Genomic DNA, 20,165 nt, shown 5'->3' with positions numbered 1-20,165 from the left:
TACCCATCTCCAGAAATCAAGTTTGCAGATATAATATCTTGCTCATGCTGCAATAGTGTATCAAATAAAAAAACACTTGTCTCCACTTATTTTGATTTAACACACCAAAACAAACATACTGGATACTCAGGCTAATAGCTTTCAAAACTGTCATTCTTATTTTGTTCACACCATATATTGCTCTCAAACATGACACTGCCACTGCCTCCAGCCTATTTTTTTATTAAATAAAGTGTAATTCCAAAAATCTTTCAATCCTAAATTTTAATTAGCTACAAGGAAGAAAATTAAAGCACAGATCTTGACAATAGACACAACTGCAGATAAAAATTCATTTTCCATCTCTTAGGAAATTATATTTGCAATTCCTCTTCAAATGTCAAAGAAAACTCTCTACTATGAACACTAGAACAACAGCTGGCCTCAGTCACTCATGTCAGTACTGCTGAGAGGAAGTACACTATCCCTTTCTGGTAAGCCAGTGGTTGCTCCTGTTATGACTCACTATAGGGCCAACAGTTACCCCAACTTCACATACACTCTATGTCCTTATGCAACACTGCTATATACTAAATTTTTGCATCTTATGAAGCTCTAGAAAAAAATTGGAAAAAACTATTAAAGAGGAGCCTACAAACATATTTTTAGTATACAGCCTGTCCTCACTTAGCGACGTACTCGCTTACCGATGACTTGGACTTACGACAGGCTCTCTGACCAGTTTACATGCCTAAATAATGTATATTTGAGCTGATTTCCTCTATTCTGTTTATTACACTACTGTATAAACACTTAAAAATATACCAGAAATGTTATAAATGGTGCAAAGGTGACATTAAAACAATATCAGAGGTGGCTGACACAAACCCACCACCATTATAGTATGCTCTTCACTTAGCGACAAATTCATTCACTGATGTAGTCTTAGGAATGGAATTCCATTGTTAAGTGAGGAGAGGCAAGTTTTGAATACTTCTACAGATATTAATTAGGAAAGAATAAGAAAAACTACAGGAAATATGGTAGGAGTAACCTGCCTGAAGTGCTGGAGTGTAGAAAAGATCGTGTATTTCAGCAGGTTGGACTGGTTTGTCGAGAAGTATCTCATCATTGCCATAACCAGCTGTTAACTGAAAGCAAGTAACAAATAATTACACAACAGCACTAGTACATATATCTCGGATACTTCTAGACTATTTTCCTATTTAGATACTGAATGCTGTGGATATTCCTGTTTTGCAGTTTTTAAGCCAATGAAATAATGTAATCAAACATTTTTTGAAATTCAAGAAGTTGTTAAAATGCAATAACTATACAGTATTTTACTTAACAAACAAGTCAAGGAAATGTGCATCTACAAGATAATACATGCATCTAAACCAAACACTGCTGTATCATTCCAAACAATGAGGGTTAACTGTTTTTTGTTATACTACTTAGTAATATTAGTCTTGAGGAGCAGTGAACACTTGTGAGAGTAATCATGAGGAGGCTCACATGAAGCTTAAGCAATACAGCACTATAACCCCTCATCAATACCAGTAAATTATCTACTAAACACTGAATGAATGGAAAGCTAACGCAAACACTGAACTGAATTTACAAAGCATTAGTATTATTATATATATATAAGGAAGTGCTAGACCTGTATGGATCATACAGCACTTGGGGAATGGAGGAAGATCAAGTTTGATCCAAGAGAAAAGGAGGGGTAGTACTAATTCCATGGATCCTGATCCCTTCACTAGCATGAAAGAAACCACCCCCTTGGAAGAATTGCAAAGCATAAAGACCATAAATATGCTAGTACAGGTTAATTTAAAATGAACCCTACTTTAGAAGAAACTAGACTGACAGATACCTGTTTATTTCTATCTTGGTTCTGAGACCCTCTTCAAGCAGATGAAACAATGTGAAAGAAGTGGATTATAAAACACAAGTGATATGCTCTAGAGGCAAGCTCTGAACAGGTGACCTAGCTGCCAGTGCTGAAATAGCATCAGGTTTCCACTGTTCCAGGAGAGGTTAAAATTTAATGCTGCTGCAATGACAGCTGATTCAGTTAGGTTTTCTTTTGTGGAAAGGATGTGTGTTCTCAGTGTATGCTGTGGCTAAAATGTTTAACACACTGAGTGATGTTTTTTTCTTGTGCCTTCTTATGGATTGTGTGTTTGATGATTTTAGTGTTGAAGTACACACCAGTCTGTCTGATACTATAAGTACTATGCTTCTTGCCCCTTGGTGAGACAAGAAGCACACAGATTTTATTTTATATAAATTTGGCAAACAAGATCAAAGATGTTTGCTAATATAAATTATGTTTGAGCTCATTATAAATGGTGTGTGTGTATATATATACACATACATCATGCCCATTCCCCAGGTGGCAGTATATGTAAGCCTTGCCTTGGTAGGAGTAAACAACTTCAAGCTATCTTAACTGTCTTTCAGTGTACTGTGCTGTATGATGTGAGCTTTGTATAAAATGGTGGTAAGTAAACTAGATGCTCAAAACTAATTTTTACTTAATATAGTATCACAACTAGTACATCATATATTAAAACAAAATGACTGCTGTGTAATTACAAAGTAAGGTAAATCTTTTATGTGACCCATCTGCAGTACCATATGTATCACCAAAGTGATCCAATCTTGTAAAACACCATAATGTGGAAAAAACTGCCAATTTTATTACCACCTGAGCACTATCATTATTGTTTGCTTGTGAACAAGAATAGATTCTTCATCTTTTGCATCACAAATAACAATACAGTACAGCCACAGTTTTGTTTTACAAAAATAGTACATGCTGCATAAAATTCCCTAAATTACAATCCAATTAAGTTTTGCTAACAATTAATGTGCTACAAATCTATATAAATCTGTACAAGGTACTCACAATCAATATATTTAGCACTACATAACAGACAAATGTGACAAATTGAGCGCTTCTAAACCTATCCATAATGTATCCCTGTACCGAGCATTACCTGTTTTCCTGAAACTAATACAGTAGTGATGTAAGGTGAGATTGACTCCACCTCCTTGGCGAGTAATGCCGTACACTCTCGCACAGCAGCCCAGTATCGAAGGGAGGAAGCTTGACGGAGCAGGGCGCATAGGCGGTCGTTTACTGATGAAAGGCAGGGAAGGGCAGCATGCATATAAAATAATAAATGGTTTTCAGTTAAGCAGACAGGTACAGATGTAGTTGAAAAAAACTATCTAGAAGTTGGTACACAAGCACCCTATCACACCGCTATCTACAATGAGCTCAAGCACCACTGCCATACCATACACAGGAATTTTCCAGGTAACTTTTATGTCAAGAGTCTTATAATGTTATTTTGACTACTATATTTTTTACACATTATGCTAAATTAGAACATTTTCTCGGCAGGAAGGGCAAGAAAACCCTAGCAATGCTGGACATAACACTGTGGAGAAGAAAAGTTATGCCAACACAAAGTCTCTTCCTCAACATGATCATTTGTTTTCCAAAGAGAGCTGGTATTCCTTGGAAACTTAATCTCTCGATATTTAATCTCCATCCTATCTTTCTTACTACTCACCATTCCCAAATGGTTTTTCAATTCTATAATAATTGCAGTATACCCTTAGGTATACTTGTTAATTAATTTCCAATCATATTATAATTGTTATTTCTGCCTGTCACTGAAGCTGCATAGTGAATTACAACTTAGTTCTATTAGTCGAAAGAAATCACCGAAGAGAATTTTTCTTAGTTGTCATTTGGTCAAGTCAAACATGTTAGTATATACAAGTTACCACCTCACTAACACCATTTTTCCTTTTTAAATTATATCTTCTATACCACCACACTATCTTCTAATTTCTTCATACCTTATTAACTGCATCAATGAGAAAGTTTTCACCAGACGATCCTAGTAATGGAAGAAAGTCCTCTGTGACAATGGCCAAATTCAAATAACCTTAACATGTGGACAGGGAAATGCTTAAGAAACTGATGACAACATTTATTAGATCTAAATTTATATGCAGCAGTATTATGGTGCCCACATCTAAAAATCACAAACATCAAAAATAGTCAAAGATGAACTACAAAACGACTACCAGAATACAAATATATGAGTTACGAGCTACAAAGAAAGGCTGAAGGTATTAGATATGCCTTTACTGGCTGATAGGAGGAAAAGAAGAGACTTACCTACATATAATTAAATGACAAAGATTTCCTAGCACCATAAATAGGAATTCAAGGAAACCAGTTAACTGAACTTGAGTTCTTTAGGCGGACAGTACAGTACCTGCACTTTCAGGATGGGTGGTGATGTTGCAGTTCGGAGGTTGATTTGAATTGTGATGCTTGTGCCCTTCCCGAAAGACAGCTAGAGAATGAAAGATGGGGGAAGTGTTTCCTTCACTGGCTCACCCTACCTTAGATGTAAATTTTCAGTGTGTTTAAAAAAAGGAAATAGAGAGAAGTAATGGCAGTCAGCCATTGCTTCCTGCTACTTCACACTCTTGTTTCAGGCAGGGATTCTGATGTGCTGTTGGAGTGTGAGCAAGGTAACATTTATGATGGGATTCAGGGAAACCGGCAGGCCGAATTTGAGTCCTGGAGATGGGATGTATAGTGCCTGCACTCTGAAGGAGGGGTGTTAATGTTGCAGTTTTATAACAGTACTGAAAGCACACCTCTGGCAAGACAGTGATGGAATGAATGATGATGAAAGTTTTTCTTTTTTGGGCCACCCTACCTTGGTGGGAAACAGCTGATGTGTTAATAATAAAAATAATAAAATCTGGACATTGAACAGGCTTACCTCATGCCCTAGCTAGTGTAATGTACATGATAACTCTCTAACATGGATATTTCTGTTCATTTGAATACCAGGTATAACAAGGTTTACTCTGTTTTCTTTCTTGTAAGAAAAAAATTATCTTGAAACTTGTTAACTTGTTGACCATTTTTTGTTTTTTAATCAGAGAAGCAGTCATGTAGTGACTGGAGGTTGAACACCTCTATATTTTGAACACCCAGTAGCCCTCTCTTGAGAGAAAGTGATGCATGTGCAAATTTTAATGCTTCCTGGTTACGCTCAGCAACCACATTGCCAAATGTTTTGCATTCGTTTTTTTGTGATTAAACATATGTCATAATGGGTTTATGTTACCTAACGTAAACCAATCTAACCTAGCCTAAAATAAATAGTTCAGTATTATACAGTACATTATTGAATATCACCCATAATTTCATGCAGAATTTAATGAGGTGTTTGCAGCAAGGCTAAATGCAACTAATTGTAACTCCTGGCACTTGATCCTTAATCAGTGAGTAGAAATTTAACCAAAAGTATTTAAAGAAAAATAAAAAATTCTAAGGTTTAGTTCAGTCATCTTTACTGATAAAAATTTTGTTTGTTAACCCTTTGACTGTTTTCGACGTATAAATACGTCTTACGAGCCAATGTTTCTGACGTATATATACTCAATAATTCTAGCGGCTTCAAATCAAGTGGGAGAAAGCTGGTAGGCCCACATGTGAGAGAATGGGTCTGTGTGGTCAGTGTGCACCACATAAAAAAAATCCTGCAGCACACATTGCGTAATGAGAAAAAAAAAACTCTGATCGTTTTTTTGGAATAAAACACCGACTTTGAGGTGTATTTTCGTATAGTATTTATCATTGTATTCGCGTTTTCATGGTCTTAGGTGATAAAATGGAAAACATATTACAGAAATAGAGATGATTTTCATTACTTTTACGATGAAAACGACCTTGAAACTGAGCTCAAAGTAGCGGAAATGTTCGATTTTTACCAATGTTCAAGAGTAAATAAATCACACCACACGTCCAATACACGTCAACTGGGGAGTCTAATATTCTTTCACTAGTGCACTGATATTATTTATACCATTTTTACAATAATGCAGTCGTCTGCATAACAGTAAATTTTGTATTTTTTTGTATGAATAAAAAATCAAAATAGAAAGCAATAATACTATAAGAGGGGCCTAGAGATGTGACTAATGAACAGAGCATATGTTATTTTAGTGCCACGAATGTCTACCTTGTTTATTCTGGACCCTATTTTGAAATTGGCATCTTTTTTATTTTGCGTGAAATTGGCCAAATTGCCAATTTCTGACCACCATATTGGGTAGTCCAAATTAGTAAATGGGAGGTTTCTTATACTCAGCTGATAGATAAAATGGAGTTCTAAAGAAATAGCTATGAGTTTGGTCAACTGGAACAATGGAATTGGCTGAAAATAGGGCTCAAAGTCGGCGAAATCGCCGATACGCATATGTCGCCGAGACCGCTAACTTCGCGGGAGCATAATTCCACGAGTTTTCGACCAAATTTCGAACTTTTGGTGTCTTTACCATCGGGAAAAGATTCTCTATCATTTCATAAGAAAAAATAATTTTTTTTTTCAAAAATTGAGCGACATAGAATGACAGTCAAAGGGTTAAATTTTAAAATTAACAAAATTATTTAATATAATTTTTCTTATAACAACTATGGAAAATACTATCCTAAAGTTGAAGGAATTTATTGCAACAGTTATAAAACTTTTTTATTTACTGGTTCAACTTATTAAAAAATAAACTATACTACTTTCATCACAACATTTTAAACTTCACGGCCTTAACCCCAAATTAGAAATTTTGTACTCAAGACATTAACACAGTTTCAAATTTACTTCAGATTTATTTTAGTACACCAGATAGATCTGTTCTAGATCTGGGTCTAACTCTATTCATGCACTGTTAATTAATGCAGTCCACATTTCATTTAAGCAAGATTATTAACAGATATTTTGTAAGTGACCACAAAAAAACTCACAAAACATTAGACCAGTCATGGTAATTATTGCATATTAATTAGAACGACACAAGCTTCTAAGATTATTTCCATAAAAACAAAGACAAGGCTTGTACAGAATACTGAGGACTCGGAACAAGTTTAAGAAGATAATGAATTTTTTTTTTTTATATGGTGGAGGAGTTGCTATGGGCTTAAGGAAGTCATGCACTGGAATGTTGATGGTTAAAAGTTACCAATGAATTTTGCTGAAGATATCGTAGGAATATCAGGTCTTAAATAATTCATGTTGTGCTCTAAACTCATGTGGATCATTCAGTGCAAGACATGGTGGAGGCTTGATCCTCCTCCTGCTGAGTGCGAGACAGATGCACTTGCTATTTGTACTTGGGAGATGTACGATAACCCAGGATTATCGGGTATACTGATAACCCAAGGTTATCTTGAATTTAATACTTCATTCTGATCTGAACAGTGGCTATAATTTCTCTTCAAAATGGTCTGAACACACTGTGGAGATGTTCTTTGTGTACATCAGTCTCGATGTTAATCACAAACTTATACTTAATGACTCATTAAATCATAATACAATTTCAAACAAACCACAGTACTGGTGGAGTTCAAACCCTACTCTGGTTTGTTTATACTTAATATCTTTTTCCCATACCTTGAGTGCATCATCCTTTCCCCTGCCTACACTAGGAACTTTTCTCTGACCTCTGTACTATGCAATCATGTGCATCTATAGCCTGCACACACTAAATTTAAGTGAAAAGGCTTTTTGCTTTAGACCACGTGTTAAATCATTATTCATTATGTATACAATACGTACTAGACTATACTGAATCACTGCAGTTACTTAAATTAAAAATACACCTGTAGAATGGCCTGTATCTCTATATGAATAAGCTCTGTAGAAAAATTTAAATGCTAGATGTAGGTTAATAGTACAAACAATGTCAGAAAGATGAAATGTTCAGGACCTACAAAGATTCATGTACAGGTACTCTCCCTCATATCCAGCTCCCAGTTGAGATACAATATGTCCAACAGCAAGGGTCTCAAGATTTAAAAGCAGTGCATAAATCCACAACTTCTTCATGGGGTAGTGGAACAGAATTCTTCCTCCGTAAGCCATGAGTGTTGTAAGAGGCGACTAAAATGCCGGGAGCAAGGGGCTAGTAACCCCTTCTCCTGTATATATTACTAAATGTAAAAGGAGAAACTTCTGTTTTACTTTTTGGGCCACCCCGCCTCAGTGGGATATGGCCGGTGTGTTGAAAGAAGAAAGAAATCCACAATTCTGGCTTACTACTAGAAGAATACTGTATTCCTCAAATCTCAGAGTAGGATCTGAAGGTGTGTACACTGAATACCAGAAATACCTCACAGCTGGGAGCTTGATTTGAGAATGTGAACCAACTCATACAAAGTTAGTTTGTGATACTCCAGACATATGTTCTTTTATAAAAGGGGAAAATTAGAAATAATGTATGAGTAAAAAAATGCAAGGGAATTTGCAAAAAAATTTTCTGGCCATGTCAAGCAGAGAGACTTAAAAAGTGTGTTTTAACCCGTAAACGGTCCAAGCAGATCTACATTCACATGCGTAGTCCTCCAAAAGTAGATCGACGTTTTTTTTAAATATTTTCAAATATAACAAAAAAAAAGTAGATGAAAGTTTTTTTACATGTTTTCAAATGTACAAAAAAAAAACAGAAGATCTACTTTTTTACATACTTTCAAATGTTGAAAAAACGTATATATATGTTTGGACCGTTTACGAGTTAAAAGATAAACTGAAAGAAAAAAGAAGAATGATACCAGAGAAGACAATTTTAATAGAAAAACAATATGACTGAGATGAGTGCATAGAAAGTAAACACCAAAGACTAGAAACAATGGAGAATAGTGATTCAAACAAATGAGAAAATGATAAAAAGATAACTTGGCAGAACAGAAACTGTTATGGAGAAACATTTTACTTGGAGATCAAGCTTTTTCAAATGTATAGGGAATACATGATAAGCATAGGTATTTTTTTATTTTTATTATCACACCGGCCGATTCCCACCAAGGCAGGGTGGCCCGAAAAAGAAAAACTTTCACCATCATTCACTCCATCACTGTCTTGCCAGAAGGGTGCTCTACACTACAGTTTTTAAACTGCAACATTAACACCCCTCCTTCAGAGTGCAGGCACTGTACTTCCCATCTCCAGGACTCAAGTCCGGCCTGCCGGTTTCCCTGAATCCCTTCATAAATGTTACTTTGCTCACACTCCAACAGCACGTCATGTATTAAAAACCATTTGTCTCCATTCACTCCTATCAAACACGCTCATGCATGCCTGCTGGAAGTCCAAGCCCCTCGCACACAAAACCTCCTTTACCCCCTCCCTCCAACCCTTCCTAGGCCGACCCCTACCCCGCCTTCCTTCCACTACAGACTGATACACTCTTGAAGTCATTCTGTTTCGCTCCATTCTCTCTACATGTCCGAACCACCTCAACAACCCTTCCTCAGCCCTCTGGACAACAGTTTTGGTAATCCCGCACCTCCTCCTAACTTCCAAACTACGAATTCTCTGCATTATATTCACACCACACATTGCCCTCAGACATGACATCTCCACTGCCTCCAGCCTTCTCCTCGCTGCAACATTCATCACCCACGCTTCACACCCATATAAGAGCGTTGGTAAAACTATACTCTCATACATTCCCCTCTTTGCCTCCAAGGACAAAGTTCTTTGTCTCCACAGACTCCTAAGTGCACCACTCACTCTTTTTCCCTCATCAATTCTATGATTCACCTCATCTTTCATAGACCCATCCGCTGACACGTCCACTCCCAAATATCTGAATACGTTCACCTCCTCCATACTCTCTCCCTCCAATCTGATATTCAATCTTTCATCACCTAATCTTTTTGTTATCCTCATAACCTTACTCTTTCCTGTATTCACCTTTAATTTTCTTCTTTTGCACACCCTACCAAATTCATCCACCAATCTCTGCAACTTCTCTTCAGAATCTCCCAAGAGCACAGTGTCATCAGCAAAGAGCAGCTGTGACAACTCCCACTTTGTGTGTGATTCTTTATCTTTTAACTCCACGCCTCTTGCCAAGACCCTCGCATTTACTTCTCTTACAACCCCATCTATAAATATATTAAACAACCACGGTGACATCACACATCCTTGTCTAAGGCCTACTTTTACTGGGAAAAAATTTCCCTCTTTCCTACATACTCTAACTTGAGCCTCACTATCCTCGTAAAAACTCTTCACTGCTTTCAGTAACCTACCTCCTACACCATACACTTGCAACATCTGCCACATTGCCCCCCTATCCACCCTGTCATACGCCTTTTCCAAATCCATAAATGCCACAAAGACCTCTTTAGCCTTATCTAAATACTGTTCACTTATATGTTTCACTGTAAACACCTGGTCCACACACCCCCTACCTTTCCTAAAGCCTCCTTGTTCATCTGCTATCCTATTCTCCGTCTTACTCTTAATTCTTTCAATTATAACTCTACCATACACTTTACCAGGTACACTCAACAGACTTATCCCCCTATAATTTTTGCACTCTCTTTTATCCCCTTTGCCTTTATACAAAGGAACTATGCATGCTCTCTGCCAATCCCTAGGTACCTTACCCTCTTCCATACATTTATTAAATAATTGCACCAACCACTCCAAAACTATATCCCCACCTGCTTTTAACATTTCTATCTTTATCCCATCAATCCCGGCTGCCTTACCCCCTTTCATTTTACCTACTGCCTCACGAACTTCCCCCACACTCACAACTGGCTCTTCCTCACTCCTACAAGATGTTATTCCTCCTTGCCCTATACACGAAATCACAGCTTCCCTATCTTCATCAACATTTAACAATTCCTCAAAATATTCCCTCCATCTTCCCAATACCTCTAACTCTCCATTTAATAACTCTCCTCTCCTATTTTTAACTGACAAATCCATTTGTTCTCTAGGCTTTCTTAACTTGTTAATCTCACTCCAAAACTTTTTCTTATTTTCAACAAAATTTGTTGATAACATCTCACCCACTCTCTCATTTGCTCTCTTTTTACATTGCTTCACCACTCTCTTAACTTCTCTCTTTTTCTCCATATACTCTTCCCTCCTTGCATCACTTCTACTTTGTAAAAACTTCTCATATGCTAACTTTTTCTCCCTTACTACTCTCTTTACATCATCATTCCACCAATCGCTCCTCTTCCCTCCTGCACCCACTTTCCTGTAACCACAAACTTCTGCTGAACACTCTAACACTACATTTTTAAACCTACCCCATACCTCTTCGACCCCATTGCCTATGCTCTCATTAGCCCATCTATCCTCCAATAGCTGTTTATATCTTACCCTAACTGCCTCCTCTTTTAGTTTATAAACCTTCACCTCTCTCTTCCCTGATGCTTCTATTCTCCTTGTATCCCATCTACCTTTTACTCTCAGTGTAGCTACAACTAGAAAGTGATCTGATATATCTGTGGCCCCTCTATAAACATGTACATCCTGAAGTCTACTCAACAGTCTTTTATCTACCAATACATAATCCAACAAACTACTGTCATTTCGCCCTACATCATATCGTGTATACTTATTTATCCTCTTTTTCTTAAAATATGTATTACCTATAACTAAACCCCTTTCTATACAAAGTTCAATCAAAGGGCTCCCATTATCATTTACACCTGGCACCCCAAACTTACCTACCACACCCTCTCTAAAAGTTTCTCCTACTTTAGCATTCAAGTCCCCTACCACAATTACTCTCTCACTTGGTTCAAAGGCTCCTATACATTCACTTAACATCTCCCAAAATCTCTCTCTCTCCTCTGCATTCCTCTCTTCTCCAGGTGCATACACGCTTATTATGACCCACTTCTCGCATCCAACCTTTACTTTAATCCACATAATTCTTGAATTTACACATTCATATTCTCTTTTCTCCTTCCATAATTGATCATTTAACATTACTGCTACCCCTTCCTTTGCTCTAACTCTCTCAGATACTCCAGATTTAATCCCATTTATTTCCCCCCACTGAAACTCTCCTACCCCCTTCAGCTTTGTTTCGCTTAGGGCCAGGACATCCAACTTCTTTTCATTCATAACATCAGCAATCATCTGTTTCTTGTCATCCGCACTACATCCACGCACATTTAAGCAACCCAGTTTTATAAAGTTTTTCTTCTTCTCTTTTTTAGTAATTGTATACTGGAGAAGGGGTTACTAGCCCATTGCTCCCGGCATAGGTATGTGTACATATAATGGGGAGAGAAGGAAATGAGGAATCATAAGGTATGAACCACACTATGTTGGTCAGGAAGGCAATGTATGGTGAGGAGCACGTGAGTCAGGGGCCCCACTAACCTTAAACTCTCCTGGTTCTGGGTAATGAAAGATAATTCCAGGTATTTTCTGTTCTCAACTCTTTCTGGATAACCTTGCTCACTCTAGACCAATCCATATGGTGTGAAGCCATGTTATGATGTAAAAAAAAAAAGGCATTGTTGATGTTATTGGAAGGGAAAGTATATCTGTGTTTGTACATAAATGTAGACAAGTCCCTTGCCATCTCACTTGTGTATGCCTTATTGCAATTACAAGGAATGGTGTAGATACCTGCTTTCTTCTCAGGGCTGGTGTTAAACCTCTTAGACCTACCAATGTCTCTGATAGTGGTGGAGGTGATGGTAGTGATGTAATTGGCTTAAGTAACCTAGAAGCATTCTAGGATACCATGGAATATTAAGATGTCTTTACTGTTGGTATCAACTCTTGGAGTAATGTATTAATTATTTTCTGTGCTTTCCTTCTAATATACCATATGAAGGTGGCAGGAAAATACAAACTATGGGAGACCTCGGTGGCACTCATTTTTCAGAAAATCAGGGTTGTAGATTCTAAAAACCCTTAGAAAGAAATTCAAAAGGAAAGAAATTAAAAGAAGAAAATGAATGGAATTAATTCCCATTTATACCAGACACCAGCCCTCAGAACCAGGTTAGTTTCCAGTTGGGGGCTACCCCTGGCTCACATGCTCCTCAGCAAATATCACCCTCCTGACTTGACATAACCAGGGTTGTACCTCACGACTCATCATCACTTGATTTTCCCAATATATAAGCCTATACTTACCATGTACAGTACTCTCTATAAACTTTATAAAGTTTGTTCAAGCAAAATGTCATAATAAAGCTTTCTATTTCACCAATGTCTTCTTATCAGCTTGTTGGCTTTACAACAAGCATATCCTAGCATGTCTCTTCAACTTGACTTTTACATCTTGACTGAGCTATGCCCTGCAGGCAAGTTGAGGGTTTTGAAACTAGAGGTCAGCATCAGTGACCTTAACATTCCTCAGCCATGACACTGTAACGGCTACACACCACTCACAAAATTTAACCTCATAACTGAGATAAAAACAAATATTTATTACAAGAGTCAAACCAATATTTTAGTAACTTTAGTAATATTACCTCAGAGCTGTTTTGCTGTAGTGTAAAATTTGAAATATTTCCATTGTAGCCGACTGTTATTTTAAAATACTTTTTTGCATAACTTCACAAGTAAAATCAATGTTTACCAAAGGTAACAGATAAGCCTCAGTGCTCAATTTCAAAGCTATATATAAACATAGTTTGCAAAAGCTAATGCAAACAGGTTTCTATTAAAAGCCATCTTAGCAAATAACCTGTCAAAGCCAAGTAAACTGTGTTTATTTTAAACTGAAGCATCAAGTGTGAAAAACAGCAGAGTTTTAGCAGAGGAAAGTCCCCCTCCCATCATCCCCTGCAGAAATTCATACAAACTGAGAAGAAGGTCCCATTCACAAAGGCATCCACAGTCAGTCACCTGACACCCCTGCACCAAAATAGTTGTGATGTGTGACACTGATGGGTAGAGCTTGTTGAGGGTAGCAGCTGCTAGACGCATGGCACCCCAGAAGTGGCACTCGCTGACCTCCTGCAGCAGCCTCTCCAGCCTCACCACCACTAAAACCTCATTCCAGTTACTAGATATTCTACTTAGTAAATATTTTTTTTTTTTTTAACAATGGCAGCTCATTCAGCCATTCTATCCTGAGAAACATATTTATGTCATAATTTATTTACCACTTTTAAATTAATAGTTAACTTTACCTTGAATTATATAATTTACACAAGAGATTCTTATTCTTGTCAACAGGTAATCAAACCTTCAACAGTTTATAAAGAACTTGGAAAAATAGTTTAATTATGACAAATCATAGAAAATTGCTACTGTAAATACAGTAGGTCCTTGTTAAAAGGAAAGCCGTGTTCTTGATAAAACATTCATGAAACAAAGTTTTATACAGTGAGACATTTTTCTATAATAATAATAATAATAATAATAATAATAAATTTATTTTGACATGATACATGGTTGTACGAAGGAATATAATAGTTATATATAGTATATAATTGAACAACTTGAGATACAGTATTAATGTGTAAGGAAAAAATGCAATTTGTTTTACAAAAAATCTCTTTCCAAAGTAATACCTCCCTCCCCACCAGTATTAATAGTGTTGACATTAGAGTGGTGATGTGCCACGAGAGACTACACACTGCCATGCTCCTTTTACACATTTAATATACATTATATAGTAGGGTCTCGACTTACGAGGTTCGCACTTGTGACACTAGCACTTTGGAACCAATCAATTACTTATGAATTCTGACTAGCTCTTTCAACAGGGGTAACTACATATATTTATTATTTTCTTAAAGATGAATTAATTATATAGTTTTCTCAGACTTTGTTTATGTTCATTTTATGCATGTATAAAGTACTTATGTTTGTTTGTTAAAGACTGGTTAAGACCAAAAGATTTAATATTTACATTGTGGTTGGTGTGGGGGATGACTGGTGGAGGTTGGTGAGGTGGGGGGTAGGGGGGTTGGCTCAGTGGTCTTTCTGGCTCTGTCATGGACATTTTCGGTAAACATTTGCATCGAGATAAACACTACACAATGACAACATCCTTCCTCATGCAACACATCCACCCTCACCTACTCACCCCCACTACCTACTAAGTAAATAAGCGAGTAAGTTTATTCGGGTATACACAAATACAGTTATGTAGATTTTCATACACAGCAGCATGTGTAGAGAACTAGGAAAACCCACAAAAGTCAGACAAAGTGACTTACTTCCTCAGCACCAACCCTCACACCCATCCACACTCTCACAAACTATCTCTCATCCTCTATTTGTCAGTGAAATGAAACAATACTAAATGTAAAATAGTGGATACAAATTCTTTAAAAAATATTAATTGAAATTAGATCCGAAATATTATGGCATTACATTAATTCACTTTACAATATTTCTTATGGGAAAATGTGTTTCAAGTACATACGTACAGAACAATCGACTTACAATGAAGTTTCTGGAATGCATTAACATTGTAAGTTTGGGCCCTACCATACGCACATTTACAGCGTACAATAAAGCTTTATTATTACAGTACAGTACAGTATATGCCTTTTTCTAACACTCGAAGTGAAGTAACAGATCTTGAAATACAGTAAAACACCCCATTAGGCAGAGATACCAAGCAATCTGTTTTAAAGGCATTGCATTATAAAAGCTGATACAGTATATTATTAAAATTATTATTTATAATCAAGTGGAAGCACGAAACCCAAAGAGGTTACAGAGTGCCTAGGGAATGGGCAGCAATCAAGCTTGAGCTAAGAAGAGGGCAGCTTCAATTCCTTGGACCAAAAGCCCTTCACCAGCACTCCCAATACCCTAGACACTGTATAACCCTTATGGGTTTAGTATTTCCCCAAGAATATAATAATAATCATAAAAAAATAATAATTTATATTGTGGTGTTGTATTTGCATATTCATTTTTGCTTGGTGCTACTGAACATATTCAGTCTTTCCTGAATTTTGTATGCACTATCCACATTACAATAGGTAAACAGAAGCTAAATTAAAGAAATAAAGAAGTATTATAATAAAAACCTTACATATCTCAGACACTTTCTTTCCTTTACTTAAGAACTAACCTCTTTCACGAGGGTGGCCCTGTTTTTATGGAATCTTCAAAATACAGTATTATAGAGTCAAAGCATGTAATTATGAAATATTATAGGCTGAATTTTCAGCTTAAAATATATAGCAAAACTAAGAGAGCCCACCACCACAAAAAAAAAAAAAAAAAAAAAAAATAATAATAATATGCACTACTTACCATTAACTGCAGTATAACTGTATACCATACAAACCTGAATGTATATCACCATTTTAAGCCCAAATCTGTAAACTATAATTCCTGCACTGAAGAACTTAACATAAAAATAGAGAAGCACTATAGTAGGCCTACTGACCCAGGCTAGGCAGATCCTTCTTACTCGTATATTTGTCCAAGGTGTTATCTTTCATAATAAATTGGCTGATTTTTCCATTCATCACTGTTGCAAGTTCTTTCTTGGCTAGATATCCTCAGCACTCTTACTTATATCTCCTTCATTTATACCTGACTTTCACTTGTATACTTCAATCAGTAAGACTACTAGTCATTTTAGGCAGATTCCATTTATTGTGAAGCCAGTGTTTCCTGATACAATAACAAATGATACCTTCCTCTTCCAACAAACTGGCCGTATCCCACCGAAGCAGGGTGAGCCAAAGAGAAAAACAAAAGTTTCTCTTTTTAACTTTAGTAATGTATACAGGAGGGGTTACTAGCCCCTTGCTCCCGGCATTTTAGTCGCCTCTTATGACACGCATGACTTATGGAGCAAGAATTCTGTTCCACTTCCCCATGGAGATAGAAGGAAATAAACAAGAACTAGTAAGAAAATAGAAAAAAGCCCAGAAGGGTGTGTTTGTATATATATATATGCTTGTACATGCATGTGTAGTGTGACCCAAGTGTAATTAGAAGTAGCAAGATATACCCAAAATCTTGCATGTTTATGAGACAAAAAAAAGAAGACGACACCAGAAATCCTACCATCATGTAAAACAATTACAGGTTTCTATTTTACACTCACTTGGCAGGACGGAAGTACCTCCCTGGGAGGTTGATGTCTACCAACCTACTACTTACAACAAATGATAAAATAACCTATAAAATTCAAGTTTAAAGCATGGGGGAAGATCTATATTTGTTATAATATATCCACTGAGATCATCAGCAAGCATTATCTGCAGCCAACATCAAGCTTGTACACAATTTATATACTGAACAATAATGTAAAAAAATGATAAGGTACTTTCCTAATTCGTTTTTTCCTTACTCTTTGAAATCAAATCATCCTAATTTCCAAACCCCATTGAAAAGCAGGGGTGCCATAGGTACAATAAAGAGAACACTTGTCAACATCCACTGTTCAAGATTTTACACTTTCTACCAGCACTTATAGGAAATATTACCAAAACAGAATGACTTCAAGAGTGTATCAGTCTGTAGTGGAAGGAAGACGGGGTAGGGGTCGGCCTAGGAAAGGTTGGAGAGAGGGGGTAAAGGAGGTTTTGTGTGCGAGGGGCTTGGATTTCCAGCAGGTATGCATGAGCGTGTTTGATAGGAGTGAATGGAGACGAATGGTTTTTAATACTTGACGTGCTGTTGGAGTGTGAGCAAAGTAACATTTATGAAGGGGTTCAGGGAAACCGGCAGGCTGGACTTGAGTCCTGGAGATGGGAAGTACAGTGCCTGCACTCTGAAGGAGGGGTGTTAATGTTGCAGTTTAAAAACTGTAGTGTAAAGCACCCTTCTGGCAAGACAGTGATGGAGTGAATGATGGTGAAAGTTTTTCTTTTTCGGGCCACCCTGCCTTGGTGGGAATCGGCCAGTGTGATAATAATAAAAATTACCAAAACAAAGGTATAAAGCCTTTAAGAGAAAACTGGTCTAGTTTCTATATGCAGTGCCAAGGGTTCTCCATGTGCAGGTTGTATGTGTATTGTTCCAGTCATGGAAACAAGTCTGTCATCTGTCTCTTGATTTTCAAATGATAGTGTCTCCCATGACTCACCTGAAACACACTCCTCATCTTTCATACACTTATATATTGCTCATTCCTCCTTACTTACCTGTGTGTTCCTTAAGTACTGTATCTCACTTATCAAGACTTAAATTTTAGAATAACTCAGTTTATTCCATGTTTCAATATAATATTTCAGAGCTAGAACAAAATCATGTAATCATTTCTAATCACTAACAAACAATTTAGCAGGTATTTGCAACACCTTGGTAACAAAATTTCAAGTGTTTTTTCTACTCAGATAATATAAATTCCTGCTGTACACTAATTGAAATATTACTCGCCTATTATGTCTCGAATATATACAGACAATAAATATCAAATTCGCTACCATACAAGTCATCACACATTAAAACTTTTTCTAGCATATCTATTTATTTTTACACAATGTATATTTAAACAAAGCTATATGAACATAGTAAACTCCCACCATATAACTAACCTGAAACACCATCAACCTGGAAGTCTGGACCTTCCCGACGAAGAAGAATTCCCAGCAGCTGAGTCTGACCATGTAGAGTTGAAACTGATCTCAGCACATTAAGCACTTCTGAAGTAGGTTGCAATCCCATATCCTGTGGAATTACAAACCTTTTAACCTTAATCAATTTCCCAATAACTGTGACTAAACAAGCATTCTCAAGTCTGCATAATTTCCCAATGACTGTGGCTAAAACTAAGTATTCTTGCCCCCACCATTTCCCAATGAATGAGGATGAACATGAGACTGAGTCCACAGAGTCATGGTTTCCATCACAACCCGTACTAAGGGCTTATTCCTTGTCGCTTAATACTACAAGACTATTTTTTTTTAACATGCTGGCTGTCTCCCAAGGCAAGGTAACCCAAAAAAGAAACACTTTCACCACCATTCACACTATCACTATCATGCCAGAGGTGCACAGACATGAACAACACTATATCCTACTATGTTCCATACATGTGCCTCTGTGAGGAAAATACCAATGCTGAATTTCATTTTAGTAACTCAACCCTCAGTAATAACTTATAAAAGAGATATGAATTATAGGAAGTAGGTTTCGTAGACAGCAACTGCTCAGGAAGGTACTACTGTCCTGCCAAGTGAGTGTAAAATGGAAGCCTGTAATTGTTTTACATGATGGTAGGATTGCTGGCGTCTTTTTCTGTCTCATAAACATGCAAGATTTCAGGTACGTCTTGCTACTTCTACTTACACTTAGGTCACACTACACATGCATGTACAAGCATATATATACACACCCCTCTGGGTTTTCTTATATTTTCTTACTAGTTCTTGTTCTTGTTGTTTATTTCCTCTTATCTCCATGGGAAAGTGAAACAGAATTCTTTCTCCATAGGCCATGCATGTTGTACAAGGCGACTAAAATGCTGGGAGCAAGTGGCTAGTAACCCCTTCTCTTGTATACAATACTAAAGTTAAAAAGAGAAACTGTTTTTCTATTTGGGCCACTCTGCTTTGGTGGGATATGCCGGTGCATCGAAAGATAGATATGAATTACATTCCAAATGGAAATTTAAAAAGTGCCAACTGTCAGTCACCCCTAACACTGCTGTGTTCATCTTATTGGCAATGTAGAATCCCTTTAAAGACCAGAAGAATGTTGAGCAGCAGCTCTAATAATGACTACAGACATTATTCCTCAGAACATAGGGGAGGACTTTAATTTAGCCTTGCCCTTTGCCTTTATTGTATTCAAGAAAAGGAACAAGCATCATCTCATGTGCTACCTTCCTCCCTATTATATACATATACATGAGCACGTCTGGTTTCCTAGAGTCACTTGAATAAGTTAATTATGAAAAGACTTCACATAACCTGGAAGTTAGGTTCGTGAAATAGGACTTTTATGCCACTTCACGTTATAAAATACCCTACATGGCATATTTCATGCCATGCACATCTCACTACACAATCTTCTCTAGACAAGGGAGTACAGTGGACCCACGACTTACGATATTAATCCTTTCCAGAGAGCACATCGTGAGACGAAATTATCACAAGTCGAATTAATTTTCCCCATAAGAAATAAGGGAAATCAAATTAATTTTTTTACCACATGAAATATACATTTTTCTACACACAAAAAGAAGGATACATGCACAATATATATTGTGCATGTACTAGTGTACTAAGTGAAGAATAAATGACACTTACCTTTATTGAAGATGTGGTGATGAGTGATGAGACACTGTGTCCTGGAAGTGCATTTTCCTCCTGAGTAATGTAGGTCCTGTTTGGCATTTTCTTCCAGAACAGGCCTTATCACACTGTGTAT

General features: G+C 37.0%; 1 protein-coding gene across 6 annotated transcripts in view; it reads right to left on the bottom strand.

Annotated features, from left to right (window-relative positions):
• Positions 1-20,165, bottom strand: part of LOC128692845 (probable phosphorylase b kinase regulatory subunit beta) — an 80,816-nt gene that overhangs the window by 19,272 nt on the left and 41,379 nt on the right. For 5 of the 6 annotated variants that reach the window (XR_011392892.1, XM_070092091.1, XM_070092093.1 and 2 more), the window contains 3 exons: positions 18,329-18,461; positions 2,991-3,133; positions 1,038-1,130 (listed from right to left, as the gene is read on the bottom strand). Coding sequence is in view for 5 of the 6 variants with exons in the window: in XM_070092091.1 (XP_069948192.1) it covers positions 1,038-1,130; positions 2,991-3,133; positions 18,329-18,461 (369 nt within the window). In the remaining variant the exon portion in view is untranslated. Of the gene's footprint in view, positions 1-1,037; positions 1,131-2,990; positions 3,134-13,712; positions 13,853-18,328; positions 18,462-20,165 lie in introns of all 6 variants that reach the window. The other variant, XM_070092092.1, reaches the window with a different exon arrangement.

The sequence above is a fragment of the Cherax quadricarinatus genome, chromosome 38 (assembly GCF_038502225.1).
Source record: "Cherax quadricarinatus isolate ZL_2023a chromosome 38, ASM3850222v1, whole genome shotgun sequence".
NCBI lineage: Eukaryota > Metazoa > Arthropoda > Malacostraca > Decapoda > Parastacidae > Cherax > Cherax quadricarinatus.
This window is presented reverse-complemented; position numbering and strand designations above follow the sequence as displayed.